At 47.2% G+C, this 25062-nt stretch overlaps 1 protein-coding gene and 1 non-coding gene across 2 annotated transcripts in view; one reads left to right on the plus strand and one right to left on the minus strand.

Moving 5' to 3' along the window:
* The window catches only part of LOC112654483 (uncharacterized), a 39292-nt gene extending 16500 nt beyond the window's left edge, over positions 1 to 22792 (plus strand). Inside the window, exons 4-5 of the transcript XR_003133058.3 lie at positions 19739 to 21710; positions 22073 to 22792. This is a non-coding gene — a transcript (uncharacterized LOC112654483). The remainder of the gene's footprint in view (positions 1 to 19738; positions 21711 to 22072) is intronic.
* Positions 17422 to 19853, minus strand: RNASE12 (ribonuclease A family member 12 (inactive)). Its single transcript, XM_025439041.3, has 2 exons — positions 19721 to 19853; positions 17422 to 18181 (listed from the first exon to the last, which is right to left on the minus strand). Exons 1-2 carry the CDS (start codon positions 19752 to 19754, stop codon positions 17706 to 17708), a joined length of 510 nt encoding a protein of 169 aa, XP_025294826.1. The 5' UTR covers positions 19755 to 19853; the 3' UTR covers positions 17422 to 17705.
* Positions 22793 to 25062: the final 2270 nt, after the last annotated feature.

Genomic DNA, 25062 nt, shown 5'->3' on the forward strand with positions numbered 1-25062 from the left:
GCGCCTCTCTCTCTCTGTGACTATCATAAATAAATAAAAATTTAAAAAAATATATAAAAAAATAAAAAAATAAAACCAAGAGCTATAGCTAAAAGCTAAAAAGCCAACAAAGGAGATAGAAATGGAATCATTAAAAAAAAAAAAAAAAAAAAAAAAAAGAAATGGAATCATTAAAAAAAATTGGTAAATCAAGTGCAGGAAAAGGAAGCAAAGGATAGAGGAGACAAAAAATAAATAGCAAGAGTTAGACTACAACTAACCTGTATCAATAATCTCATTAAATACAAATAATCTTAGCATACCAATTAAAAGCTAGTGATAGACTGGATTAAAAAACAAATTTCAATATACATCTTCTACAAGAAATACACTTTATAGGAAGATAAAAATAGGTCAACAATAAAGGAAGTGGAAACATATACTGTACTAATGCTCATCAAAAGAAAGCTGGAGTGCTGAGCAATATCAGACCAAGTAGATTTCAAAACAAAGAATATTACAAAGCTAAAGGGGGTCAATTAACCAACAGGACATAACAGTCCTAAATTTTTATGGCCCTAAAAATAGGGCTTCAAATTACACAAAGCAAACAGAACTATAAGGGGAAGTGAACAAATCCAGGATTATAGTTTGAGCTTTCGATATTTGCATCTCAATAACTGATAGATCAAGTAGGCAGGAAATCAGCAAGATTATCGAAGACTTGAGTGAAATCCACAATTTACCCCAACTGACATTTATAAGATACTCTACAACAAAAGCAAAATACACGCTTGTTCAAATGCCTGCAGAACACTTACCAGGATATACCAAATTTTCTGCCACAAAACAAGTCTTAATAAACTCAAAAGGATTCAAGTTAAACAAAATATATTCTCTGACACTGGAATGAAATTAGAAATGAGTAAGAGAAAGACCTCTCAAAAATGTCAAAATATTTGGAAACTAAACCAACCAATTCTAAATAACTCATAGGGCAAACATGAAATCAAAATGGAAATCAGAAAATATTTTGATCTGAATACTGTTGAAAACAATTACATAGCATAGCAAAATTTGTGGGATGCTGTTAGAGCAGAATCGAAGAGAAAACTGCACTACACATCTGCATTAGATGCGATGCATATAGATGATAAAGGACTTGTATCCAGAACATGTAACAATGAAAATGCAAATAATCCTATAAAAAATTGGAAAGTGTTTTGACAATTGAGAAAAGAAGATATATGTGGATGACACGACAAACACATGAACAGGATGTTTAATGACGTTAAAATGCAATGTAAAACCACAATGACATGCCACCAGACACCTACTAGAATGGTTAAAATTAAAATGACTGACCTTACAAAGTGTGGGTGAGAATGTTGATGAACTGGGTCTCTCATATACTGCTGGCAAGAATGTAAAATGAGTTTTTTAGGAAGGTAAATAAACATCTCCCATGTGATCCCGCCATTCCCCTACTAGGTTTTACTCGGGAGAAAAGGAAATGTACGTCCACACAAAGACTTTTACATGAATGTTCACGGTAGCTTTATTTGTAATCGCCAAAAACTAGCAACAACCCAAATTTCTACCATGGGGTAAATAGATGAGTGAATTGTGGTAGATCCACGTAACGATATGCCACTCAGCAAGAAAAAGGAATGAGTTATCATTACACACAACAACATAGATGAGTCTCAAAATAATTGAGTTAAAGAAGCCAAATACAAAATAGTACATAGGGGATCTGAGAGTACATAAAATCTGAGAGGAGAGGAATATAAGTATATTATACTAAGGTTTTTATACTGTAAGTGAAACAGTACAATATCAGTTGAAAGTACACTATGATAAGTCATAGACATACACGGTAAAGCCTCATGCAACCACTTAATTAAAACCAAGGTTTAATTGGGTGGCGCAGTGGTTTAGCGCCTGCCTTTGGCCCAGGGCGTGATCCTGGAGACCCGGGATCGAATCCCACGTCGGGCTCCCGGTGCATGGGGCCTGCTTCTCCCTCTGCCTGTGTCTCAGCGCCTCTCTCTCTCTCTCTCTCTCTCTCTCTGTGACTATAATAAAAAAAAGAAAAAAAAGTTTGTCTTTAAAAAAAAAAAAAAACAAAATAGTACATAGTGTATGATTCCATCTCTATAAAACTCTAGAAAATGGAAATTAATCTATAGTGAAAAGATTAACCAGGCAGATCAATGGTTTCTTGGGGATTGAAGGTGGGGACAGGTGAGAGGAAGGAATAGCTAAAGGACATGGAACTTGGTAAATGTTGGATATGATTTAATGGACACAGACGTATGTCAAAACTTAGGAAATTAGGCAATTTAAATATGTTCAGTTTATCATATGTCACTTCTATCTCAATAAAGCTGTTTTATTTTATTTTTTTAAAAGAATTTATTTATTCATGAGAGACATGGAGAGAGAGAGGCAGAGACACGGGCAGAGGGAGAAGCAGGCTCCACGCAGGGGCCTGATGTGGGACTCGATCACAGGACTCCGGGATCACGACCTGGGCTGAAGGAAGGCGCTCAACCGCTGAGCCATCCGGGGATTTCCACTTTCAGGGAAATGTATTTTCTTCTTTCACTCCTGGCTATGGCTCTCTTCAATGGGCCTAATACTGAAATCTCTGGGAGACCAGCACATGTTTCACTACTGCTCACTACTGCTCACTATTGTTACCTGGCCTGAAATACAAAAGATGTAAACAACTCACATGGCATATGTACAGAAACTCACCTTATTTGGTGATGGAAGAGAGAAAAATGCATTATACATTTTCTTTTGTCTCTTAGAGAAGGACAAAAAAAAAAAGCAACCAAATTAGTATCTTAATAAATGATCCTACCATGCACATAGCAGGAAAGGTGGTGATATCTGTAATATGTAAAGAAAATCACTTCCTACTGATAAAAAAGAAGCCGTTGGCCAACAGAAAATAGTGTTTGTAAATGACCAGATATCATCTGAAAAGAATCTCACCTTGAGTAGACGTGAACAGATTCATATATATATATATTTTTTACAGATTCATATTTTGATCAGAAAATTGTGTTCACACAGTGGAGAATGGCTGGGCAGGCTTGAGAGTGTGTCGGAAGAAGTCAGGAAGTGATTGGGAAAATCTTAAATGAAAATTGGGCAGAAAAAAAAAAGAAAATTGGGCAGAACAGAAAGGAGATAAATGATACACTTGAAAGTTATTTAAGGACATAAAAATCATAGGACCTGCTGTTAGGATGGATAAAGGAAATCAGGAAAATGTGTCAAAGATAAATTCCTTGGGTTTTTCCGTAGCAGTTTTGTTGAAGTATAGTTTACATAACATAAAATTCACTCATTTAAAATGCACAATTCCGTGACATTTAGTAAATGTAGAGTTGTACAATTGTCACCCAATCCAATTTTAGGACTGGATTTCCATGGCCTCTAAAAGATCCCTCATGTGCATCTGCCATCACTCCCCGTTCTCCTGCAACCGCTCCTCTATTTTGTGTTTGTACTTAACGATGGTTTGACTTTTTAATGATTTTTTTTTACTGTATGACGATGTGACAGCGGTACACATTCAGCAAAAACTGTTCTTCGAACTTTGATTTGGACATTTCCCGGGGGCTGGCTAGGGACATGCGATCCCATGCTCCATGATGCTGGGTGGCCACGGGTGATGAGGGCAAATGTCGGGGACACCCACAGCTATTCTTTTTTTTTTTTAAGATTTATTTATTTATTTATTTATTTATTTATTTATTTATGAATGATAGACATAGAGAGAGAAAGAGAGAGAGAGGCAGAGACACAGGCATTGGGAGAAATAGTCTCCATGCAGGGAGCCCGACGTGGGACTCCATCCCAGGACTCCAGGACCACGCCCTGGGCCGAAGGCAGGTGTGCAACCACTGAGCCACCCCGGGATCCCTACTTACAGCTATTCTGCACCCGTTCCAAGCTTTCAGTTTACACTTTTAGGACAGTATTCGAAAATCTCATGAGCTATCCGACCCCTTGTTACAAGGTGGGCTCTGTGTTAGACGATTTAGGCCCGCTGAGGCTAAGGCCAGGGCTCTGCGAGGACCCTGCTCCAGGCACGTGGCTTTCTTCTACTGCAGTCAACTGGCCACGTACCTCCTCTTACAGAGGCACTTAGGGTTGCACCCAGGGCCAACCTGGATAATCCACCTCTCAAGATCACTAACTTAATCACATCTGCAGAGTCTCTTTTGCCATATAAAGTAACAGTCGCCAGTTCCAGGGATTAGGACCTGGACATCTTTGGGAGCCATTATTCAAGCGTTACAAGCCTCTAGGGAAAGCTGCAAACCTATTATTTATTCTAACACTCAAAGGATCCAGTACTCATCTGTCTACAGCAATCTTTCCACCTACTCCTACTTACGTGTTTGTTCCCGTTCCTAGTACCTTTTTCTTCTTCTCTTCGAATCTTAGCTGTTTGAATGGATCATTCATCAACATCAAGATTTTAGTTTTCATAGGTACCTACACTAATCCCTCCAGGCAAAAGAGACACATATGCCCCTCTTTCTCTTAGGATATTATTCTATTGTCCTGTATCCAATCCTCTGTGGAGTGAGGGTACATTTATTTATGCTTTTTCCTCACTGTAGCTGGCAAATGCCTTACATATGGAAGTTTCTCAACTGCTTGTAAATATCTATAAATATCTATAAATATCTACTTATTAACTGCTCTAATTGCCCCCTTAATAGGCCACGTCCCCGTAATCTCATTACAGTTCTCTCCACCAGGTCTAAGGGCCCATTCAACCAGTCTGGACTTACACAAACATGTCTTTCAATTATTATTATTGTTATTTAGATTGATTTATTGATTATTTAGTGCATGCAAGTGGGAGTGGGGGGTGGGCAGGGAGAGAGGAAGAGAGAGTATCCCAAGCAGACTCCACACTGAGCACAGAGCCCGACTCAGGGCTGGATCTCATGACCCTGAGATCATGACCTGAGCTAGAATCAAGAGGATGCTTAACCAACAGAGCCATCCAGGCACCCCACCTTTCAAGTTTTATAATTTATGATAGATGACTGCCTGACATGAGAAATGAAACTAAAAAAAAATCATTAAAAAAATATATATATGATTTTATTTATTCACTCGTGAGAGACACAGAGAGGTAGACAACAAGCAGGCTCCATGCAGGGAGCCTGACGCAGGACTCGATCCCCAGACTCCAGGATCACGCCCTGGGCTGAAGGCAGGTGCTCAAGCGCTTGGGCCACCCGGGCATCCCAGAACATATTTTTGAGCTGTAATATAATTTGCTCCTCACTGAGCCACGTTCATCGCCATAATCGTACTGTCTGGTAATTAAGCACAAAACGAAGTAATTCATTTAAACAGTTACAATGAGTATGATTTTCATAAAGACAGCAGAGCAATTCCAGGGCTTTCTAAAGGAAGACAAGGGAGAATTTAGCAGAGCAGAGAGCTGCTGGCAGACCAGCAGAGGCACCCATCAAAGGGGCTTGACGTGTACCCAGGAGGAGTCCAGCAACTCATGCTGTTCTTGTCCTTTTCTTTTCTTTTCTTTCTTTTTTTTTTTTTTTATGATAGTCACAGAGAGAGAATGAGGCAGAGACACAGGCAGAGGGAGAAGCAGGCTCCATGCACCGGGAGCCCGACGTGGGATCCGATCCCGGGTCTCCAGGTTTGTGCCCTGGGCCAAAGGCAGGCGCCAAACCGCTGCGCCACCCAGGGATCTTTTTTTTTTTTTTTTTATGATTGTTCTTGTCCTTTTCCACCTGGGTGAAAGTCAGAGCTCCGTGTTCCAGGAGCCGTGGGCTAACAGGTGCTGAAACCATGACAGATTGAATAGTGGCCTCTAAGTGAGGTGGCCTGACTCCAGAAACCTGTACAGCTTGTCATGACGCCTGATCATTGTGTTTGAATGCAAGACGCACAAAGTCAAGTGATGCAAAGCCTGAAAAGAAAATAGAAAGCAGAAGCCACCATGGGGTGCAAAAGGGAGACGATGGTATTGAGGGCGCAGTCTGGGCAAAAGGGAGTTCGTGTTGAGGGTGCGATCTGGGCAAAAGAAGAGCACACGGATGTTGGATGAGAAAGGGATATGAGTAGAAAGGTGTCAGAAGTGGAGAAATAAGAAATAAGTGTGGGCATCTCTCAAGAGCCCATCCTTCCGTCCCTGCTCCTGCGTCCCTACTCCTGCCAGATTCTTCCTCCAGGGGGGTCCTGCCTCCTGTGGCCAGGAGGGGGGTTTAATGGAGTGGTCTGAGAGCTCAGCTCATGTTTCCATAAAAAAGAACATGGGGTTCTTAGAACAGCCTGAGCTGGGGCGAGCGAAGGGAGCAAACTGAGCGGCACAGCCTGCAGCTTTCATGCCTCGGGCTCCGCCAGCCTAGGGCCTGTTCTTTGACCATTTGCAGGACAAGCCCTAGGGGCCTACTCAGGCCCCCAGTGAGATCCCAAACTCAAAGTCATAAGGGCCAGAATTAGTCAATTGAGTTGAGTCCCTTACCTATAGAGGAGGGAGGAGTGTCATCAGTGAAGTGAAGAAATCAAATGTGCAGAGAACCTGAAAACTAGGATGAGGCTTAGTCCAACCTGTTTTCCAGAGAGACAGCAAATGTAGTAATTTGTTCTCCCGGGAGGAATACACGAGAATGTCCCCCCTTCCTGTACCTTTACCACCACTATATGACCATTTTAAATCTTACTTCTGCTGGTTGGACAGGTAGAAAATGATATCACACTGTTTTTATTCATATTATATATGTATTTTTTTTAGATTTTATTTATTTATTTATTTATTTATTTATTTATTTATTTATTTATTTATGAGAGACACAGAGAGAGCGAGAGGCAGAGACACAGGCAGAGGGAGAAGCAGGCTCCATGCTGGGAGCCCGACGTGGGACTCGATCCCCGGACCCCAGGGTCACGCCCTGGGCCAAAGGTGGCAATAAACCGCTGAGCCACCCGGGCTGCCCTCATATTATCTTTAGTAGAAAGAGGGGAAAAATCTCCAAATGTTTATTGACTGTTAATTCTTCTTTTGTTAATTTTCTGTCTGTGTCCCTGACTTATTTTTCTGTAGGTGTATTCATCTGTATCTTATTAAATAGACAGCTCTCTTTATATATTAAAGACACCAGCCCTTTGTCAGCCATATATACTGCAAACGCTTTCCTCTAATTTTGTGTAACACAGTGCCCTGGTCTAATGGTAATGAAAATAGTAATGATAGCTGCCATTTAATTCTCAGAACAATCTTGTGAGGTGAGGTTTTCATTCAGGAGCATTCCGTCATTATTTTTTCTGTAAAGTTATGGGCGAGTTTGCTTTCTCTTAGAAAATAAAGATGAAGAAAACAAACAAAAAAGTGGAACTTTTTCTGTCATAACTACCCAAGGACTACTAAAAGGTGTTACCTTTTTAAAATTTCCTGTTAAGTTCCCCTTCCATAATTTTTATGTTCTTGTGAGGGAAAAAAGTAAAACCTGTTTAATCTTATTTGACTTTATGACATTGCTTTCAATAGGCAAATGTTAAATGTGTTAAGACTTGACTTGTGTACTAGTGTTGTAATTTTTCAAGTTAAAAGTGTCCCTAAAGGCCACTTCCTATATCTGATTTTTCCCAGTAAATGAGGCAAAGCAATTCTAAGACCTTCCGCAAACATCTAGCCTTCTGAAATGGAGAGGTGAATCCTTCTGCCTATACAAACAAGCTAGCTATTAGAGGGTGGTTGGGATATGCTACTCTTAGGATTTCAGAGTGTCTTCAAACTGAAATCTCAATGTTCTCAGTAATGAAAAACCTGAGATCAGATGCTTATGTAAGGAAAGTGCTAGTCACCCAGTAAATCCAAAAAAGCAAATGGATAAAGCTGGCCATATTTTGCCTTTCTGACATTTCCTTGGGAATCTACAAGAACCTCCCCTATCCCCTCCTCCAATAAGACCATTTAAGTGTGTGTTAAGCAACTACAGAATACTAAATAAAAAGTTTGGCCAAAACCAACCATGAAGCTGCAAAAATAATAATAATAATAATAATAAATAAATAAAGATGAATGGCCAAAAGTTTGGGCTACAGAATCAGACCTCCTTGTCTGTTCCTGGGGGACCACCTACTACGTGCGTGACTTTGTACCTTACCTATAGTCTTTGTACTTTAGTTTCCTCTTCGCTGAAGTAGGATAATAATAATCTATCTCATGGACATTGTTCTGAGAATAAAACCACAATGTGTACATTTTGGACCGGTGCCTGGCACAGTATGAGAGCTCGGTTGTTACTATTAATTTTGTTATCACCTGTTATTCATCCCTGTGGTAATGATCATATGTGACCTTGGAAAAGTCTAATATATCAATAAACATAAAGGTCTAGACATTTAAAACAGCTGCCTTGGCTGCAGCCTGCCGGCTCTCCTGTCGCTGGAGGGAAAGGGTGGCTTTCGTACGTGTGGCACTAGTAGCACGTCGGCTACTTTGTGCTTTTGGAAACATGAGTCCCCCCTAGTGGTGCAGCTGTATTTACTCGCAGGTGTGTCCCGCGGCCAGGGGGCTTCAGGGTAACAGGCTGTGTGGCCAGTCCTGGGACAGCGTGTATGAGACAGGTGCCTTTCGGTGAGACTGGCCTGTGTTGCCCGCCTGCTGTCCTCGGAAGCTCGGCGTGTGGAGGGAGCAACTTTCCGTCTCTCACTGGAACTAGATGTAGGATGCTCTGTACCTAGACAGGTCATCTAATCTAGGGGTGTTCAAACCTCGAACCACATCGGCAAGCCTAACGCTGGTACAAATCCCACGTGCCGTAGTCCTGTCTCTGATCTACAGAACTCACGGCTCCCGGACTAGAGCCCGGGGATTTGTATTTAATAATAGTTCCTAAAAAAAAATAAAATAATAATAATAGTTCCTAAAGCTAGTAGATTTTTAGGGTAAGGCTTGGCTAACAGAATACAATCTCAAAATACAGCGCATTTAAAAATTTATTTATGTATGTATTTATTTATTTATTTTAAAAGATTTTATTTATTTATCCATGAGAGACACACACAGAGAGAGAGAGGCAGAGACACAGGCAGAGGGAGAAGCAGGCTCCCTGCGGGGATCCCGACGTGGGACTTGATCCCGGATTCCCAGGATCACGCCATGAGCTGAAGGTGGACACCCAACTGCTGAGCCACCCAAGTGTCCCCCAAAATATGCATATTTATTTCTCTGTCATCTAATAGTCCCAAATTAAGCAGTCCAGATGGTCAAGATACATCTTCTTCACGCAAGTGTTCAGGCACATGCTTTCCTTTCCTTTTGCTGCTTAGCCCGTTCGTAGAACACCGTGAGTGACTACAGTTGAGTCACACTCATGTCCATTTTGGGATCTAGCTGTTGGGAAGAAAAAAAATGACGGAGGAGGCCAGTCCACTGTCACAAGACCTGGATATTGTGAAGTGGGACACGTCCCTTCAGCTCAGAGAGCCTGGGAAAAGAGGCCTCTCAGGGAAGCCCCAGGCCTCACTGGACCTCTCTGACTTGAGACTGAGGAGCGTGGTTTGGGGTGGGCAACCCGAAAGTACCATCACAATGGCTGTGCTGCATACCTGAGTCTAAGAAGCCAGGTGTACTCCAGCGTGTGCATTGCATAGATAAGGAAATTGACTCCTAGGGATGTGGCACGACTCGGGCTGGGGGGCACAATGGGTCAGGAAAGATGTGAGAACTTACCTGTGATGTCACGGAGGCTATCCTTATTTCAGCACCTCCCTGGGCCCTTGGAGCCAGGAATCTGTTTTGCTTTAGAATTGTGGGTTAAAGGGAATTTAGTGCATTTTATGTTGGAAAAGCCGAGGGAATGGTTAGAATCAAGAAGGACACTGCTCCTTGTGCTAAATAATCCTCTTACTATGCTTTGCTCAAGCCTGTCTCTACTGCATGCTCTATCCAACTCTATCCAACTCTCTCTCCCATGGGCCTCATGATTGTGTCTGTCTCCTTTGTCCCCTCCTGTCATCCCCTGTAATATCTCTGCCACCACAGGGAGATGACACATGTTTGCTCTCAGGTGTCTTTCTAGCAAGCGCAGGAGACACGTGGGCTCTTCATAGCCAGGCGGTCTTGTGTGATTGCGCTGACTGGGGTGATGCAATGAGAAAGGGAAGACTTCCTAGTGTATCAGGACCAGCCTGGCAACGGAGCGACGACAAGAACTGGGCTCTGGAGTCGGACTCCACTGTAGGAAGGACGTCACTAAAATCTGAACTAAGTCTGGATCAAGAGGAGAGCCTGGTACTGGACTGCTCTGCTAGCGAGAGGGCCTGACCCGAGTTTGGGGAGTGGGCGGTGGCAGCAGCCTCGCTACCTGGAGCCACCCCTGGAGTGGAACCCACGGCCAGTACCTCCCCTCCGGGGCCCTGGGCTCTCTCCCTACGGGGAAGAAAACGGTGAGCCCAGGCATTTCCCTCCGTCACCCCCCCCTGGCTGCCGAGGGAAAATCGAGTGCTTGCTACACCCCTGCCTGGGCCAGGCCACGGCGCCGACGGAAACGCAGCCCGAAGACCCAGAGGATCTGCCCCAGTGCCGCGTGTCGGTTCATTGTCAGAGCTCTGCGGTTCTAATATGAGGATTCCGCACAAAATGTGAAAAATAGGGGATCCCCAGGTGGCTCAGTGGTTTAGCACTTGCCTTTGGCCCAGGGCGTCATCCTGGGGTCCCGTGATCGCGTCCCGTGTCGAGCAGGGAGCCTGCTTCTCCCTCCGCCTGGCTCTCTGCCCCTCTCTCTGTGTGTCTCTCATGAATAAATAAATAAAACCTTTAAAAAATAAAAAATGTGAGAAACATTAGGCAAATTGATATATAAGGAGGAGTGATGCACAGTAAGAAAAGCGCTACAGCGATGTGACCTGTTCACGTGCCTGTATTTGAAATCAGAACCTTAAATAAGCGTGGTCTCGGGAGGGGCACGGAGAGGGGACAGGGAGTGAGGCGCGCCTGGCAGGACAGTCGCGCGGACCTCGTGCAGGGAGCTGGGCCCCAAAGCGCAGAAGTGAACCGCTGGGAGCAGAAAGGTCCAGGCACCTCCTAGACGAGCTTCAAGAGCCCCCTGCGCACTTGGCACAGGCTCGCCACGTCTCCTGCTGCTTGGAGGCCACCCGGGGTGTCCACGCCGGGCCCAGCCAGTGCGGTGATGACAGCCTTGCTCTGGCGCCTGCTGTGCCTGTGATACCTGTGACGCTTGTGACGCCTGTGGCGCTGAGGATGAGGAGTGGAGGTCGCTCCCGGTCACTTGGGTGGCAGCCCCGGTCGTGTGCACAGTGCTCACACTTATTTGAAAAGAAGCAGCGACAGTAACATCCCGGCACTCGCCCTGCAGTTCTCTAGTGTCACAGCCAGAGCCACTGAGCGTCAAGTACCAACACCGGTTTGGGGCCTTTTCTCCTTGATTTTGTCCCCGGGGGGTGGATGCCGCTTCTTGCGTCTACAGCTGAGTGATGATGGCACCTGGTTTGGCTCAGAGAAGCGGGGGGACCTGTGCTGGGGGAGCAGGTCTACACTTCCATGCAATTCTCCACAATTCCGGATTCTTTCGTTCCTCCGGTTCGTACAGGCGACCGAGAGGTCAGTGTAGGGTTGCGAGGGCAGGTGTGGAGGGCGGGCGGGCTGGCGACGGGCCTTCCTCAGCGGGACTCGGGGCTCGGGCTCCAGGCCCGGAGTCAGGACACGGGCCACTCGCTGCCTGGCCTGTCGGGGACCCGCCTGTGTGCGTGGCCAGGTCCTGCACTGGGGTTCTAGGGGCATCGGGGGGCACCAGGGGCACCGGGGGGCATGGGCGCTGGGGGACATGGGCGCCGGGGGGTCACTACTAAGGCGGCTCACTGCCCAGCCTGCCAGGGACCCGCCTGTGTGCGCGGCCAGGTCCTGCACCGGGCACCGCGGCGTAGGCACGGAGGGTCACCTGCAGAGGCTGAGCTGGCCGCGGGGGCTCCAGGTGCGGCTGTGCCAACCCCCGCCCGCAGCCGGAGCCGTGGGGCCTCGAGTCGCTAAGTCCCAGCTCAGCTCGCGTGACCACCGGCTCCCGGAGCTCGTCTGCGGCCACCGTGTCCTTGCGAGGGCCGCCACCGCTACCTGGGCCGTGCCCCCGGGCAGCCACCGTGTCACCTCCCGAGAACCCGTGATGGGGAAGACGGGACATCGTCGGTCCCCCCGAGGCTGGTACGTCTACATAAGAGTCACGTTCGTTAGTGACCCACGAGTCTGCGCCCCGGACACCACTTGCCAAGTCACGTCGCCCCTCTGCCCCTGAGAGTCCTTCCTTGACTATGTTGGGGAGGCACTCGCGACCCCTGCAACACCGAGCCAGGCCGAGGGGCAGCAGGGCCCGGGTGTCCAGCCCAGGTCCCGGGGAGCCTCAGCTCCAGGAGGAAGCTCGAGAAGGGGAAGATGGACATAAGGACGTCTTGTCCTTTCTTTACGGCACCGGTCCCAGGGCTGTCCCTCCACGTGAGCTCGGGCGCTTTGGTGGGAATCCTAGTGCCCTGCTTGGAGCCCCCCGCTGCTAATCCACCCCTGCACAGTTTACTCTGTTCCTTTGACCTCAGTTTCTCCCATGTGAGAAAAAAAAAAAAGAGGGACCCCCGGGGGGCTCAGCAGTGGAGCGTCTGCCTTCAGCTCGGGGTGTGACCCGGGGTCCTGGGATCGAGTCCCACGTCAGGCTCCCTGCATGGAGCCTGCTGCTCCCTCTGCCTGGGTCTCTGCCTCTCTCTCTGCATCTCTCTGGAATAAATAAATAAAATCTGAAAGAAAGAAAGAAAGAAAGAAAGAAAGAAAGAAAGAAAGAAAGAAAGAAAGAAAGAAAGAAGAGAGAGAGAGAGAGAGAAAGAAAGAAAGAAAGAAAGAAAGAAAGAAAGAAGAAAGAAAGAAAGAAAGAAAGAAAGAAAGAAAGAAAGAAAGAAAGAAAGAAAGAAAGAAAGGTGAGAATTATATAAGGGAATGTGTTTAAAGTGCCCCAAACCAAGTAGTTACCTCTCCCTTCCCCCTCGTCTCCTGTCCCACTGGGAGGGCCTGCGGTCTACACCGTGGTCACGGTACTCTCGCCCAACACGGCCTTACTACTACCGGGTCTCCCACAGCCTCACATAGTGCCTGGCACGTGGCAGCCATTTCAAACCTGTGATCTCCCCCACTCTCACCCCCCACCCCCCTGTCATGGAGTTTCTCGTTACCAGCTCCTTGGGCACGTGGGGCCGCACACAGAGAACCCAGCCTGTCAGCAGGGCGAGACCCGAAGCTGTTCTGTTTCCTGGAGTCTCTGTTGCTGGTGTCAGAGAGGGAAGGAGGGAGGGAGAGTGGCACGAGACAGAGGAGGGGACGACAAGCACGGGTGCTCAGAGGACCTCATAAAGTGTGGGTCCGGCCGTCAGAAGCCCTGTGACGTGGGCAGCAGCACTGTTTCCTCTTTTGTGGAATCTTCCATTGTAGACTTTAACCCACTGATTTGTTTTTAGCTTTTTTGAAAACCTACAGCATAGGGGATCCCTGGGTGGCTCAGCGGTTTAGCGCCTGCCTTTGGCCCAGGGAGTGATCCTGGAGTCCCGGGATCGAGTCCTGTGTCAGGCTCCCAGCATAGAGCTGCCTCTCTCTCCTCCTGTCTCTGCTCCCCTCTCTCTCTATGTCTATCGTAAATAAGTCTTAAAACAAAAAAAAAAAAACCTACAGCATAGATGACATTGCAGAGCATTTTATATGTTCCTTTTTTTTTTTTTTTTTCAAGTTCATTGATATATAGAGTTCTTTTTTCCTCCTTTTTAGGGCTGCAAATTCCTTGAGCCTGGAACTTAGTTTCAGCTCCTTTTCATTCTGTGCAGAATCAGACACTGGACACAACACAACATGGCTTGACTAGTGTGGAGGATCCTTTACTTGAGATCAATGCTGGGAAACTCAATGAAAATCTTAGAAAGATCGGTTGTAGAGGGTGATAATTCTTTTGCTCTAGAAAGAATTTCTTTGTCTCTCTCCTCTAAGGGCCTCATTCCATTATATCTCCTGCATTTTCACTCTTACCTCCTAACTGTTGCTCCTTGTCCCTCCAATCCTTAGATACACTACTTTTCTTTTTTTTTTTAATATTTTATTTATTTATTCATGATAGACATAGAGAGAGAGAGGGGCAGAGACACAGGCAGAGGGAGAAGCAGGCTCCACGCAGGGAGCCCGACATGGGACTTGATCCCGGGACCCCAGGATCACTTCCTGGGCCCAAGGCAGGCGCTAAACCACTAAGCCATCCGGGGATCCCCTACACTACTTTTCTAAAAACATCACTTGCAATGACATTATTTCAAAAACCTTGAGATATTTCTATGGCCAGCTGGAGGTTATCCAGTCCCCTGGGACCACTTAGTCAAGGCCCTTCTTGATCTAATCTCAACCTGCCTCTCAAGGCTGTCTCTCATTATTTTGGTACACAAACCTGCTCTAGTCAAATCAGCGTGACCCACCCTTCTCTGAATATACCCTACTCTGGCTCTCCATTTTTGGCCCTTTCATGACGGTCTACCCTTTTCCACCTCTTCAAAGTCCAATTCAGATCATATTCTTTCTTTAACACATTTTTCACTACTTAAGCCCACCAGATCCATTGTTCACTTCCCCAATCTTCTTATCCTTCATTTCTTATTTTATTATTATTATAGTATCATTGACATGCAGTGTTAGTTTTAGATGTACAACATGTTGGTTCAATAATTCTATATAATCATTTGCTTCTTACACCACTTGACAAGAAGACATGTGGACTTATATTTTTATTATATTTAATTTTAAAATGTTCTGTGTGTGAAATTAGAGGAAAGACTGAGTACTAAGAATATATAAGCCTTGATAATTGGGTTGATTGAGGGACGCCTGGGTGGCTCAGCGGTTGAGCATCTGCCTTCCGCTCAGGCCACAATCCTGGGTCTGGGGATCGAGTCGCATGTCAGGTTCCCTGTGAGGAGCCTGCTTCTCCTTCTGTCTATGTCTCTGACTCTCTCTCTGAGTCTCTCATAAATGAATAAATAAAATCTTTTAAAAAATTGGGTTGATTGATTATTGATTGACGATTAGGAATTAAGTGGATGTGTTCATGTGTGTGTCTGGAGCATAGACATGCTGCTGGTTGAAGGGACAAGGGAAAGAGGATTTGGATTTTTTCCTAAATGTTCTCTACTGTCAACATCAGTAGTGAGGTGATAATAGGAAAACAGAAAGACAATGAGGAGAAAAATGAAAAGGAAGAAGAATGCAGTTTCCACACTGAAACTATTTTTCTGAAACATCTTTTTTAGGTGCACAGAATTCACAGCTACCTGGGCTTGGTTTGGGCTGCTAAGGTGCCCATCTAAAAAAAAAAATACCCTCTCAGACTACAAATGCTTAATACATTGCAATTCATTTGAGTTGGGTTTTGATCCCATTGACTGAAAACATTCTGAGAATAGATTCCATTGAGAGTCTCAGTTACTTACAGCTTAGTGGGAATGCATTTATCTGCAAGATTTTTGTTTCTCCTTAGAAGGAGGGAGGTTAAGGGAGGAAGGGATGAAAAAGCAGCTGGAAGGAAAAAAGAGCCAATACCGCCCAGGGAGAGGGGAAGGACAAGGAATCAGAATTCTGAACACAGAAATGGGGACTTCAAAGACACATTTCTGCCACTTTAAAATTTTGCCCAAGAAACGATGCTGCTTCGGGCCCCAGCAAGTCATCTGCTGGGGACCAATTGATCCTGCTCAGCATCTGAGGGCTCCGCTTCCTTGGTGACCTCCAAACTTCCAGAAAGACAGCGGGACCCCCCCCCCCCCCCCCGCCCCTAGAGAGGTGGGTAAGGAGCAAGCTTGCCCGTGCGCAGGCTGCTCACAGTGGTCAACATCCTGCCTCTCTGAATTCACGCAGTTGGAGCTCGATGCTTGCAAATGATGGAGCTAACAACCAGCATAGGTGCCCCCCCCTTTTCCATCTGACCTTCCGCTAAATCCAGATAAATAATGCAATAGTCGGAGTCTCTCAGCTGAAAAGATGAGAACAGAAAGGGCCTCTAAGGCTCGTGCGCTGCCGGTGCCCGCTGCAGCTCACCATGTTTTTGGTTCTCCCGGGACGGCAATGTCATACCTCAGAGTCAGTGACCCCATAATCTGGCGCTTAGCTGCCCTTCTTCCTCACTACTCTCTGTACTGACCCTGGCCTCCCACCAGGAGAACTGGAATTGTGGAGTAACAGGCCTGGAGACCTCAAAGACGGGCTGGGGCGAGCGCCTGGCTTGCTGGGTGTGAGGACCACTGCTCGGGAAAGAACAGGACTTCACGAGGTTCCCCCCCCCCCCCCAGTAAGGAGGCCTCCTCCCTTCGCTCCAAGCGCTCGCCCCAGCCCCGAGGATGCCCTGCCCACGGCTGGATGTGGGCCAGCTGAAGAACCGGCTGTAAGGCCGCCAAGGGGACAGGAGTTAGGACCCTGGATGGCAAGGTGTCTATTCCCTCTGGGATGCCCGAGAGGGACACCGAGCTCTGAGAGTCTCAATCTCTTCCTGGGAAACCCTTGGTCACTCCTCTCACCGGCTCCGAGGGACGTGGTTTCTGACCAGGCAGGCAGTCCTTGCCATCTCCCTTTCCCTTTCTTTCAAGGCTCAGAGGCAGCTGCTGAGTGGGAACAGGTGCAGCTGGAACTATAGGTACCCTTCAGAGGAGACCCTAAACTACTCCAAGTGCCTCTCCACCCAGGAGCAAGCCCGGGAGTGTGGTGTGACCAAAGCAGACGCTCAGTCCAGGCCCAAGACTTAAGGGAGGGTGCCCAAGAGCCCAGTAATCAAGAGTCCTAATATCTCAATGCAACACTTAAGAATCTTAATTTAATGCAAAATAATCTCTGATCATGAAATATCAAAACGCTGTATAATAGGATCTGACCCTATACCGGCAAAACTCACTAACTCATGTCACCTTAGATCCAATCCTGTCAGACTAGGTCTTTATTTAAAACCTGGGTATTTTATTCTTCAGACATTTCTGCATTAAATTTGATTTTTAAAACTCCGTTTATCTAGATTACTGGGATTTTGGGTGCCCCTTAAATTTTGAACGTGAAGTGAGTGCCTCCCTCACTTTACCCTAATCCCAGCTCCGCCTCGGATTCACTTTTGGCTCTTGACAAATGACTGCAAGAAAAGGGACAAGAAATTAAAACACGGGATCCCTGGGTGGCGCAGCGGTTTAGCGCCTGCCTTTGGCCCAGGGCGCGATCCTGGAGACCCGGGATCGAATCCCACATCGGGCTTCCGGTGCATGGAGCCTGCTTCTCCCTCTGCCTATGTCTCTGCCTCTCTCTCTTTCTCTCTCTGTGACTATCATAAATAAATAAAAATTAAAAAAAAAAAGAAATTAAAACACATGCAGAGTTTATGATTTATTTATTTATTTATTTATTTTTCAGTTTATGATTTAATTCAGTTTTTTTGTTTTTTTGTTTTTGTTTTGTTTTTGTTTTTGTTTTTGTTTTTAGATTAAAGCAGAATAAAAAGATTCCAGCTCAGCAATACTGGGAGGATAAATGGATTCCTCCCCAGTGGCTACGCAGTTTACTCAAGGCACTACCCAGGCCCATGGTTCAGGTGCACCTCGGTGAGGGCTAGCATCCCTGAGAGAGGGAAGAGACGGTCTCAGGCACTGGTCTCCACTTACTCAACATACCTCTGCAGAGTCACTGGCCCCATGTGATCACAAGTGACAACAGCGAACCCCATTATGGGGGAAATGTGGTACCTGCAGGCGGGATATCTGGTGCCTTCGATGAGCTGACAAGCTGTCATTTTGAACTTTGTCACACTCTGGAAACATAAGATGGAAGAATGGTTCTGACAAACCCTCTTCTTGGGAGAGGTGCACACCCTGTTGATCTCTCGAGGCCTCTCGTGGATGAAAACGTGTTCCTTCTTGCAGGTGTTGTCAGGTCCCCTGATGACTCTTTGTAAGACCATCCGGTTGCAGTACCTTACAGGAATGTCGCTCTGAGGGTAGTCCACGTGCAAGTGCTCCAGGGTTGGCACCTCTCTTTCCTCATGCAGCTCATTCTCCCAGAACAGAAGCAGCAGGAAAATGATCACCATTAGGATCATCAGGGGTAAGAGTCCCTTCACATCTTCTGCCCTAATTCCTGTAGAGTGAGAAGCGACAGGACCTAACAGAGGGCAATCAGATTCCTCCAGCCGCAGCCCCTGACTGTGCTCCCCAACCCTTGGGATAGTTGACTTCCTTCTCTCTGCTAATTAAACTCTCGTGGGACCCTGCAAACTCCAGCTAGAGGTGCGGCTCTTCAAGAAAGCCCGAAAGTGATAGTAATGTGGTTTTCTATGGCAAAACAGAGTTTTGTTTATTTATTAAAGATTTTATTTATTTATTCATGATAGACATAGAGAGAGAGAGAGAGAGAGAGAGAGAGAGAGAGAGAGAAGCAGGCTCCATGCAGGGAGCCCGACATGGGACTCAATCCCGGGATTCCAGGATCGCACCCTGGGCCAAAGGCAGGCGCCAAACCACTGAGCCACCCAGGGATCCCTAGAGTTTTGTTTATTTAAATGCTGAATATTACATGCTAGAATCCAAAAGGATTTCTTACTTACCTTAAAATAAAAAAATATGAAATTACAAGAATAAAAAGAAATAGATTGGCATTGGTGAACATCAATATGGAGCAGGCCACAAAAACCTTGACTATATTGGTACGTGAAGCCCAGGCTGTATAGCATTTCTATTAAAACTAATGTCAGCCCCGTATTTCTTCAGCGAATATCACCAAGTAAAAAGAAGCCTACATAATAAAGTAAGTTGAGCCAATTCTCGTACAGTAAATGCAGACAGAGTAAACAGATCAGGAAAGATTGCTACAAAGGAAATGGCAAAACTCCGTTAACTTAAGTGAATGCTTGTGTAGACAGCCACAATACTTGCAAAATGCCATTCATGGCTGTGGCATTGAGGATAGCCACACTGCCACCAGCGGGTGCACCAGCAACATTGTCCTCTAGTAAATTCCACTTGTCGACTGATTTTCTGTTTATACCTCCTTACTTCTTTTCTCAAACGCATTTTTAAATTTTGATAATATCTAAATGTGTTTTAGTGTTAGGCTAATAATTAAGTAGCACAAGAAATACATTTTGGGTGAGTTTTGATTCCTAGAGATTCTCTGGAAATAAAGCAAATAGTTGCAAAAAAAGAAAGAAAGAAAGAAAGAAAGAAAGAAAGAAAGAAAGAAAGAAAGAAAGAAAGAAAGAAAAAAAGAAAAGAAAAGAAAAGAAAAGAAAAGAAAAGAAAAGAAAAGAAAAGAAAAAAAGAAAAGAAAAGAAAAGAAAAGAAAAGAAAAAAGAAAGCCCTCTCAGGCCATCTCGGCTCTCGGAGTTTAGTGTCGAACTGTTCTCCGACCATCCCTTGTGTTGGGCTTACTCTGCTTCTGCAGGCTCCCCAAGCGCCCCTATTGCTCCCGAACCACCAGAGCGCTTATCATGGGGCGCAGATGTAGCAGGATGCTCAAAACTACCAGGCCTGATTGTTGTTCCCCCTATTGCTGGATGACTCCCTTTCCCATAATTGTCTCAATGCTGATTCCATCCAATTCCACAGGTTTTCGGCCCTATCTACCGATCTGTTTTTCCCAGTTCCTCCCAACCTCTCCTACGCGGCCAGCAACTCTCACCTTTTGTTTTCGCTGCAGCTCTCACAGGCAACATATCCTTGCAATCGTGGATTGTGGACTGTGGACCGTGGACCTGAGACTGTCCTTTGTGTCTCGCTGTTCCCTGACAATAATGGGCAGGGAGCCAGGTGAGTGCGGGGTGGGCCCAAGTAAAAAGAGCAGAAAGGGAGGAGCCTGTGGGAACCTGCTTGGGCGCGCCGGGGAAGAACAGCAAGTTCCCTTCAGAGGGACAGTCGCGTCCTCCGTAAACCAGCGCGGACTTCCCCAGCGTTTATGGAGCCCTGGTATGTGTCCCACGCAGCCCCCTCTCTTCTCCGGGTGTGCAGGCCTTTCTACAAGCCTGGGAAGTAGCCCTTACCCCCTCATTAAAGAGCAGGTGAGCTGCAGAACGCTTCGGATGGAGGGGGGATGATGAGTCACAACAATTTCCCCCTCTCGACACTCTACAGTCGAAGGCCAAGTTCTAGCAAGCGGCATTCCCACGAGGCCCAGGACCGGACAGAAACAGTCCCCGATGTCGATGTCGACTCGAGCAGGAGCAGGAGGGGGGGTGGTGGGGGAGGAGGAGCTGGGCAGGGGGCCCCATCCGGGGCTCGATCCCAGAGCCGTGGTGTCATGACCTCAGCATAAGGAAGGCCGAGGCTTAATTGAGTCACCCAGGCGCCCCTACCATTAGTTTTGATAAAGCCCTGGGCTGCTGGCAGAGTATGGCAAAGGTGCCCAAGCCCTGCTGGGCATTGGAATGCCCTGGGCATTTCTCGACACCACCTTGAGACATTTTGCTCTAACTGCTGTCAGGTGTAACCTGAGTTTGAGATTAGTGAAAGCTCCCCCGGTGGTTCTAACATGGAGCAAAACTTGGGAACTCTTGGGACACCGACATGGGGTGCAGGGGACGAGGGTTTGGTGAAAGACGGTGGCATAAAGCATTGAGAAACAGAAGACGTTTTGTTGCCACCATCTCCTGGTCATTTGATATAGAAATGGGGAAAATTGACTTGATTTTATTACTTCTTGCCCTGAAATGATTTCTCTTTTGGGAGAGACAGCTACGTAGTCTCCTCTGTACACATCGGTGTCTTTCTAACTGGTAAGAAGAAAATGATTTTGGGGTGGAAAATACTGGAAAAGGCTTCAAAGAATGGGTCTCTTTCTATACAATAACAACAAAAGCATAATTCCAGAGCATGGAAATGGATACCCAGGAGGTTATTATTTACTTTCCCCAAATTCACATAATGGGCATCCTTTCAGAATTGAAACCATTTCGTTTGGGATATGTGTTGCCTGGCACCCCCAAGATGTAAATGCATAGTTTTTTTAAAAAGATTTATTTATTTATGAGAAACAGAGAGAGAGAGAGAGAGAGAGAGAGAGGCAGAGACACAGGCAGAGGGAGAAGCAGGCTCTATGCAGGGAGCCCGACGCGGGACTCCATCCTGGAACTCCAGGATCGCACCCTGGGCCAAAGGCAGGCGCCAAACTGCTGAGTCACCCGAGCTGCCCATAAATACATAATTAATTGTTTCTAGTGAACAAATTTTGATTTGCACATTATCTGCAGAAACATTTCCACTGGATAAAGAGAAATAAATACACATATTGTAACATATCCCGCTGGGACTTCCAAGTAGCTGAACTACAAATGGTATATTACGGTTATAAAACCGGAGGCAACGTTTGTTACAAAATTCATCCTCAACTGAGGCAGGTAGCCTTGTCCCTGCTTTTCAGAGTGTCACTCTGCAGAAATTGAGCTGAGCCTGGGTTCACACCAGCAGCCCGGGAGGAAACACCTGTGATGCCTAAAACTAACCAGGAGTTGCCTTCTAGATGTAAGGGCCTCGCTTGCGTCAGCAGGAGACAGACAGGACACTTCACGGGAGAGAAATCTGTCAAAAACAATGAAAAGTCAATCTGAGAAGAGAAAGCCAAAATGAGTGGTGAACGACGCTCAACTTCATTAGTAATCAAATAAATGGAAATTAAGGTAATCAAGAGATCAGTTTATGACTATCAGGTTATAACAAATTAGAACATCTAGGATGCCTGGGTGACTCCCTTGGTCAAGGGCTGCCTTCGGCTCTGGTCATGGCCCAGGGTCCTGGGGTGGAGCCCCACATCGGGCTCCCAGCGCAGCCGGCCTCGGCTTCTCCATCTCCTCCTTGCTCATGCTCTAATAAATAAAGAAAAATAGAAAAATCTTAAAAAAAGAGAGAGACGACCTTACATCAAGTGCTGGCAAAGATGATAGTGGGCATGAAGGTTGGTATGGGGACACTGGACACAATCTGGAAGCATTTGGTGAAATTACTGAGGGGTGGTCCCTGAGTCCTTGCCATCCCGTCCCAGGTCCAGACCCTGACAGTTCTTCTGAGGGGAGCGCACGTAGGGGTGTCCATGGAGCCACGACCAGCGGCAGAGCAGGGTTGGAGGCCACCTCGGTGTCCCCGTGAAGGGAGTGGATGAAGAAGGCAGCGTCGGGGGAGGGGAGGCAGCCCAGGTGGCTCAGCTGTTTAGCTACTGCCTTCAGCCCAGGGCGTGATCCTGGACACCCGAGATTGAGTCCCACTTCGGGCTCCCTGCATGGAGCCTGCTTCTCCCTCTGCCTGTGTCTCTGCCTCGCTCTCTCTCTGTGTATCTCTCATGAATAAATAAATAAAATCTTAAAAAAAAAAAAAGGCAGCATCAGACACGTGAGATAAAATCATGTTAAGTGGTCTCATAATGCACTAGACTTACAGAGAGCAAAACGACTAGAACTCGAAGAAAACATGGTGCTGTGTGATGAGCGGTAAGAGTCTGAAGGAAGATTCTCCCTTTAAATACTTAAATTTAAAACATCCATGCTCCAAGGTAAGACAGCGTATTTTCCAAGGGGGCCCAATAGCTGAACGGGAGGGAAGAACATGGATCAAGAAATGCTGTGAGAGCGAGAGAAATAGAAGCAGCAGAAGGAATAAAGGGGGAGTAATAAAATTGAATGAAACAAAAGAGAGGCCTAGCATGGGCTGCAAAGGGACTCGGTCCAAGTCTGTCCCATGTGCCTGAAAAGGGAAAGGATGGAAAGATGGAGGGAGGGAGGCAGGAGGAGGAGGAGGCGGAGGGAAAAGAGGAAGGGGAGGAGTTGAAGGATGGGGAGGAGGAGGGAGAGGACAAAGGAGAGGAAGAAGGAGAGGAGGAGGGAGAGGAGGAGGAGGGAAAAGGGAAAAGATAGGAGTTGAAGGACGGGGAAGAGGAGGAGAAGAGGAAGAAGGGGAGGGGAGGAGGCGGAGGGAGAGGACCAGGAGGAGGGGGAGGAGGGGGAGGAGGGGGAGCCAGGAGAGGATGACTGCACAGGGGGAGAAGGAAAAGGAGGGAGAGGCGGGGGTTGCTGGGAGGCACGGTGTCCTAAAGGCGCCCCCACAGCCGCCCGGCCAGCCCTGGAGCAGGGCGCCACAGGATACCGTCCAGCGCACCTGCCCTCTGAGGGCGCCGAGTCTCCGTCCTTTCCTTGGCCCCCGTCCCACTCCTGTCGCCGGCGCGGGTGGTCCCCCGGGACTTCGGGGACGAGGCCGCAGGGTGCCTGCCTGGCTCCGGGGCCTGCAGCACCCACGGCGCCCCGGGGTGCGGACCAGCAGGAGGGCTGTCCTGCGGAGGTGCCCCAGGTGCTGGACCTCACTCCCCTCCCGTGGCTGCTGTAGCTCAAGCCATCATGTCTGCCTTCCAGCCACCAAGGAGAAGGAAGGCACATAAGGGGCATGGCACTGCCCTCTAAGGGCGCACCCCAGAATTTCATGTGCTATCTCCCCTCACGTCTCCTTGGCAATCACCTGGTTGCACAGGCACAGTCAATTGCAAGGGATGGGGTTAAATGCTGGGCTTATTCTGAGTGAGCATGTGCCTGGCTAAAATGCTGGTTTCTTGTTCTTGTTCTTGTTCTTCTTCGTTCTTGTTCTTGTTCTTGTTCTTGTTCTTCTTCTTCTTCTTCTTCTTCTTCTTCTTCTTCTTCTTCTGCTTCTTCTTTTCTCCTTCTCCTTCTCCTTCTCCTTCTCCTTCTTAGATTTTATGTATTTATTTGAGAGAGAGTGAGAGACAGGAGACAGAGAAGCAGACTCCCTGCAGAGCCCGATGTGGGGCTCAATCCCATGACCCCTAAACCCCAAAACCAAGACCCAAGCTGAAGGCAGTCACTTAACCAACTGAGCCACCCACGTGCCCCAAAATTCTGGTTTCTTACGACTAAGGAAGAGGGGGAAAACAAACACAGGAGACCACTCACACTCACGCTTCTCCTACTTGCCTTCGGGGAAACTGTTCTGGAAAAGGCTGCTGAGCATATGCTTCAAGAAAAAAGCGTCGGGATCAAAAGTTTCAGAAACGTTATTTACTATATTCTTCCCCCTGGAGAGTCACGAGATTCACAAAGCGTGAGATTCTGAGAAGCTTGACCAATTTCATCGAATTCAGAATTTTACAAACGGATTTGAGCCTGGAGCTTCATTTGAGGGGTCCCACTCTTAACATCCAAGGGGACAGGGTTCCACGAAGCATCCGTCTGGGAAATGACGCGGGAGACCAGGCCCCTAGATGGCTCTGGGTGGGACTGGGAGACAATACGTGAAGGGAGTGTAACTTAATCCCAGGTCATTAGATTTGGGGGATTGTTCTTCCTTTAATGTTCATATGAAAATAACCCGGGGCACCTAGGTGGCTCAGCGGTTAGGCGTCCAAGGGTTGGTTTCCCTTCGGGTCATGATCTCAGGGTCATAACATTGAGCCCTGCCTGGGGCTCCTCGCTGATGTTCCCTCTCCCTCTCCCCCTCTCCCTTTCTTAAAAAAAAAAAAAAAAAAAAAATCCAAACTGCAGCCCTCCCTGCTGCTAGAATTTTAGTCCCCTTCCCAAAAGGTTTTAGAAGCTCTCTGAGGAGGATTTTAAAAAATACCTTGCCCCAAACTGATCTTCCTGGGGCAGCTGGGGGGCTCAGTCTGGTTAAGCGTCTGCCTTCAGCTCAGGTCATGATCCCGGGGTCCTGGGGGTCCCGGGGGGTCTGAGGTCGAGCCCCACCTCAGGCTCTGTTCTCAGTAAGCCTGAGGCTCGCCCCACCCACGCGGAACCTGAACTTCGGGCCTGTGCAAACTGCATCCTGGAAGGATCCGGAAGGCCAGAAAAACTCCTTGGCAAGCACTGCCTGTGACCCTCCGGGTGCTTCTGGCAGCTCAGCATCATCCTGGCGACGGCACCAGCCGCATTTCATGCAGAACAGCTCCTGCGAGTTCTCTCCTCTTTAAACACCCTGACCCCCTCTGTGTCGGCAGAGCACGCGTCGGGTCCTCCCTGTGCCCCCAGACTGCAACCCCTA

Source organism: Canis lupus, chromosome 15 (assembly GCF_003254725.2).
Source record: "Canis lupus dingo isolate Sandy chromosome 15, ASM325472v2, whole genome shotgun sequence".
Taxonomy (NCBI): Eukaryota; Metazoa; Chordata; class Mammalia; order Carnivora; family Canidae; genus Canis; species Canis lupus.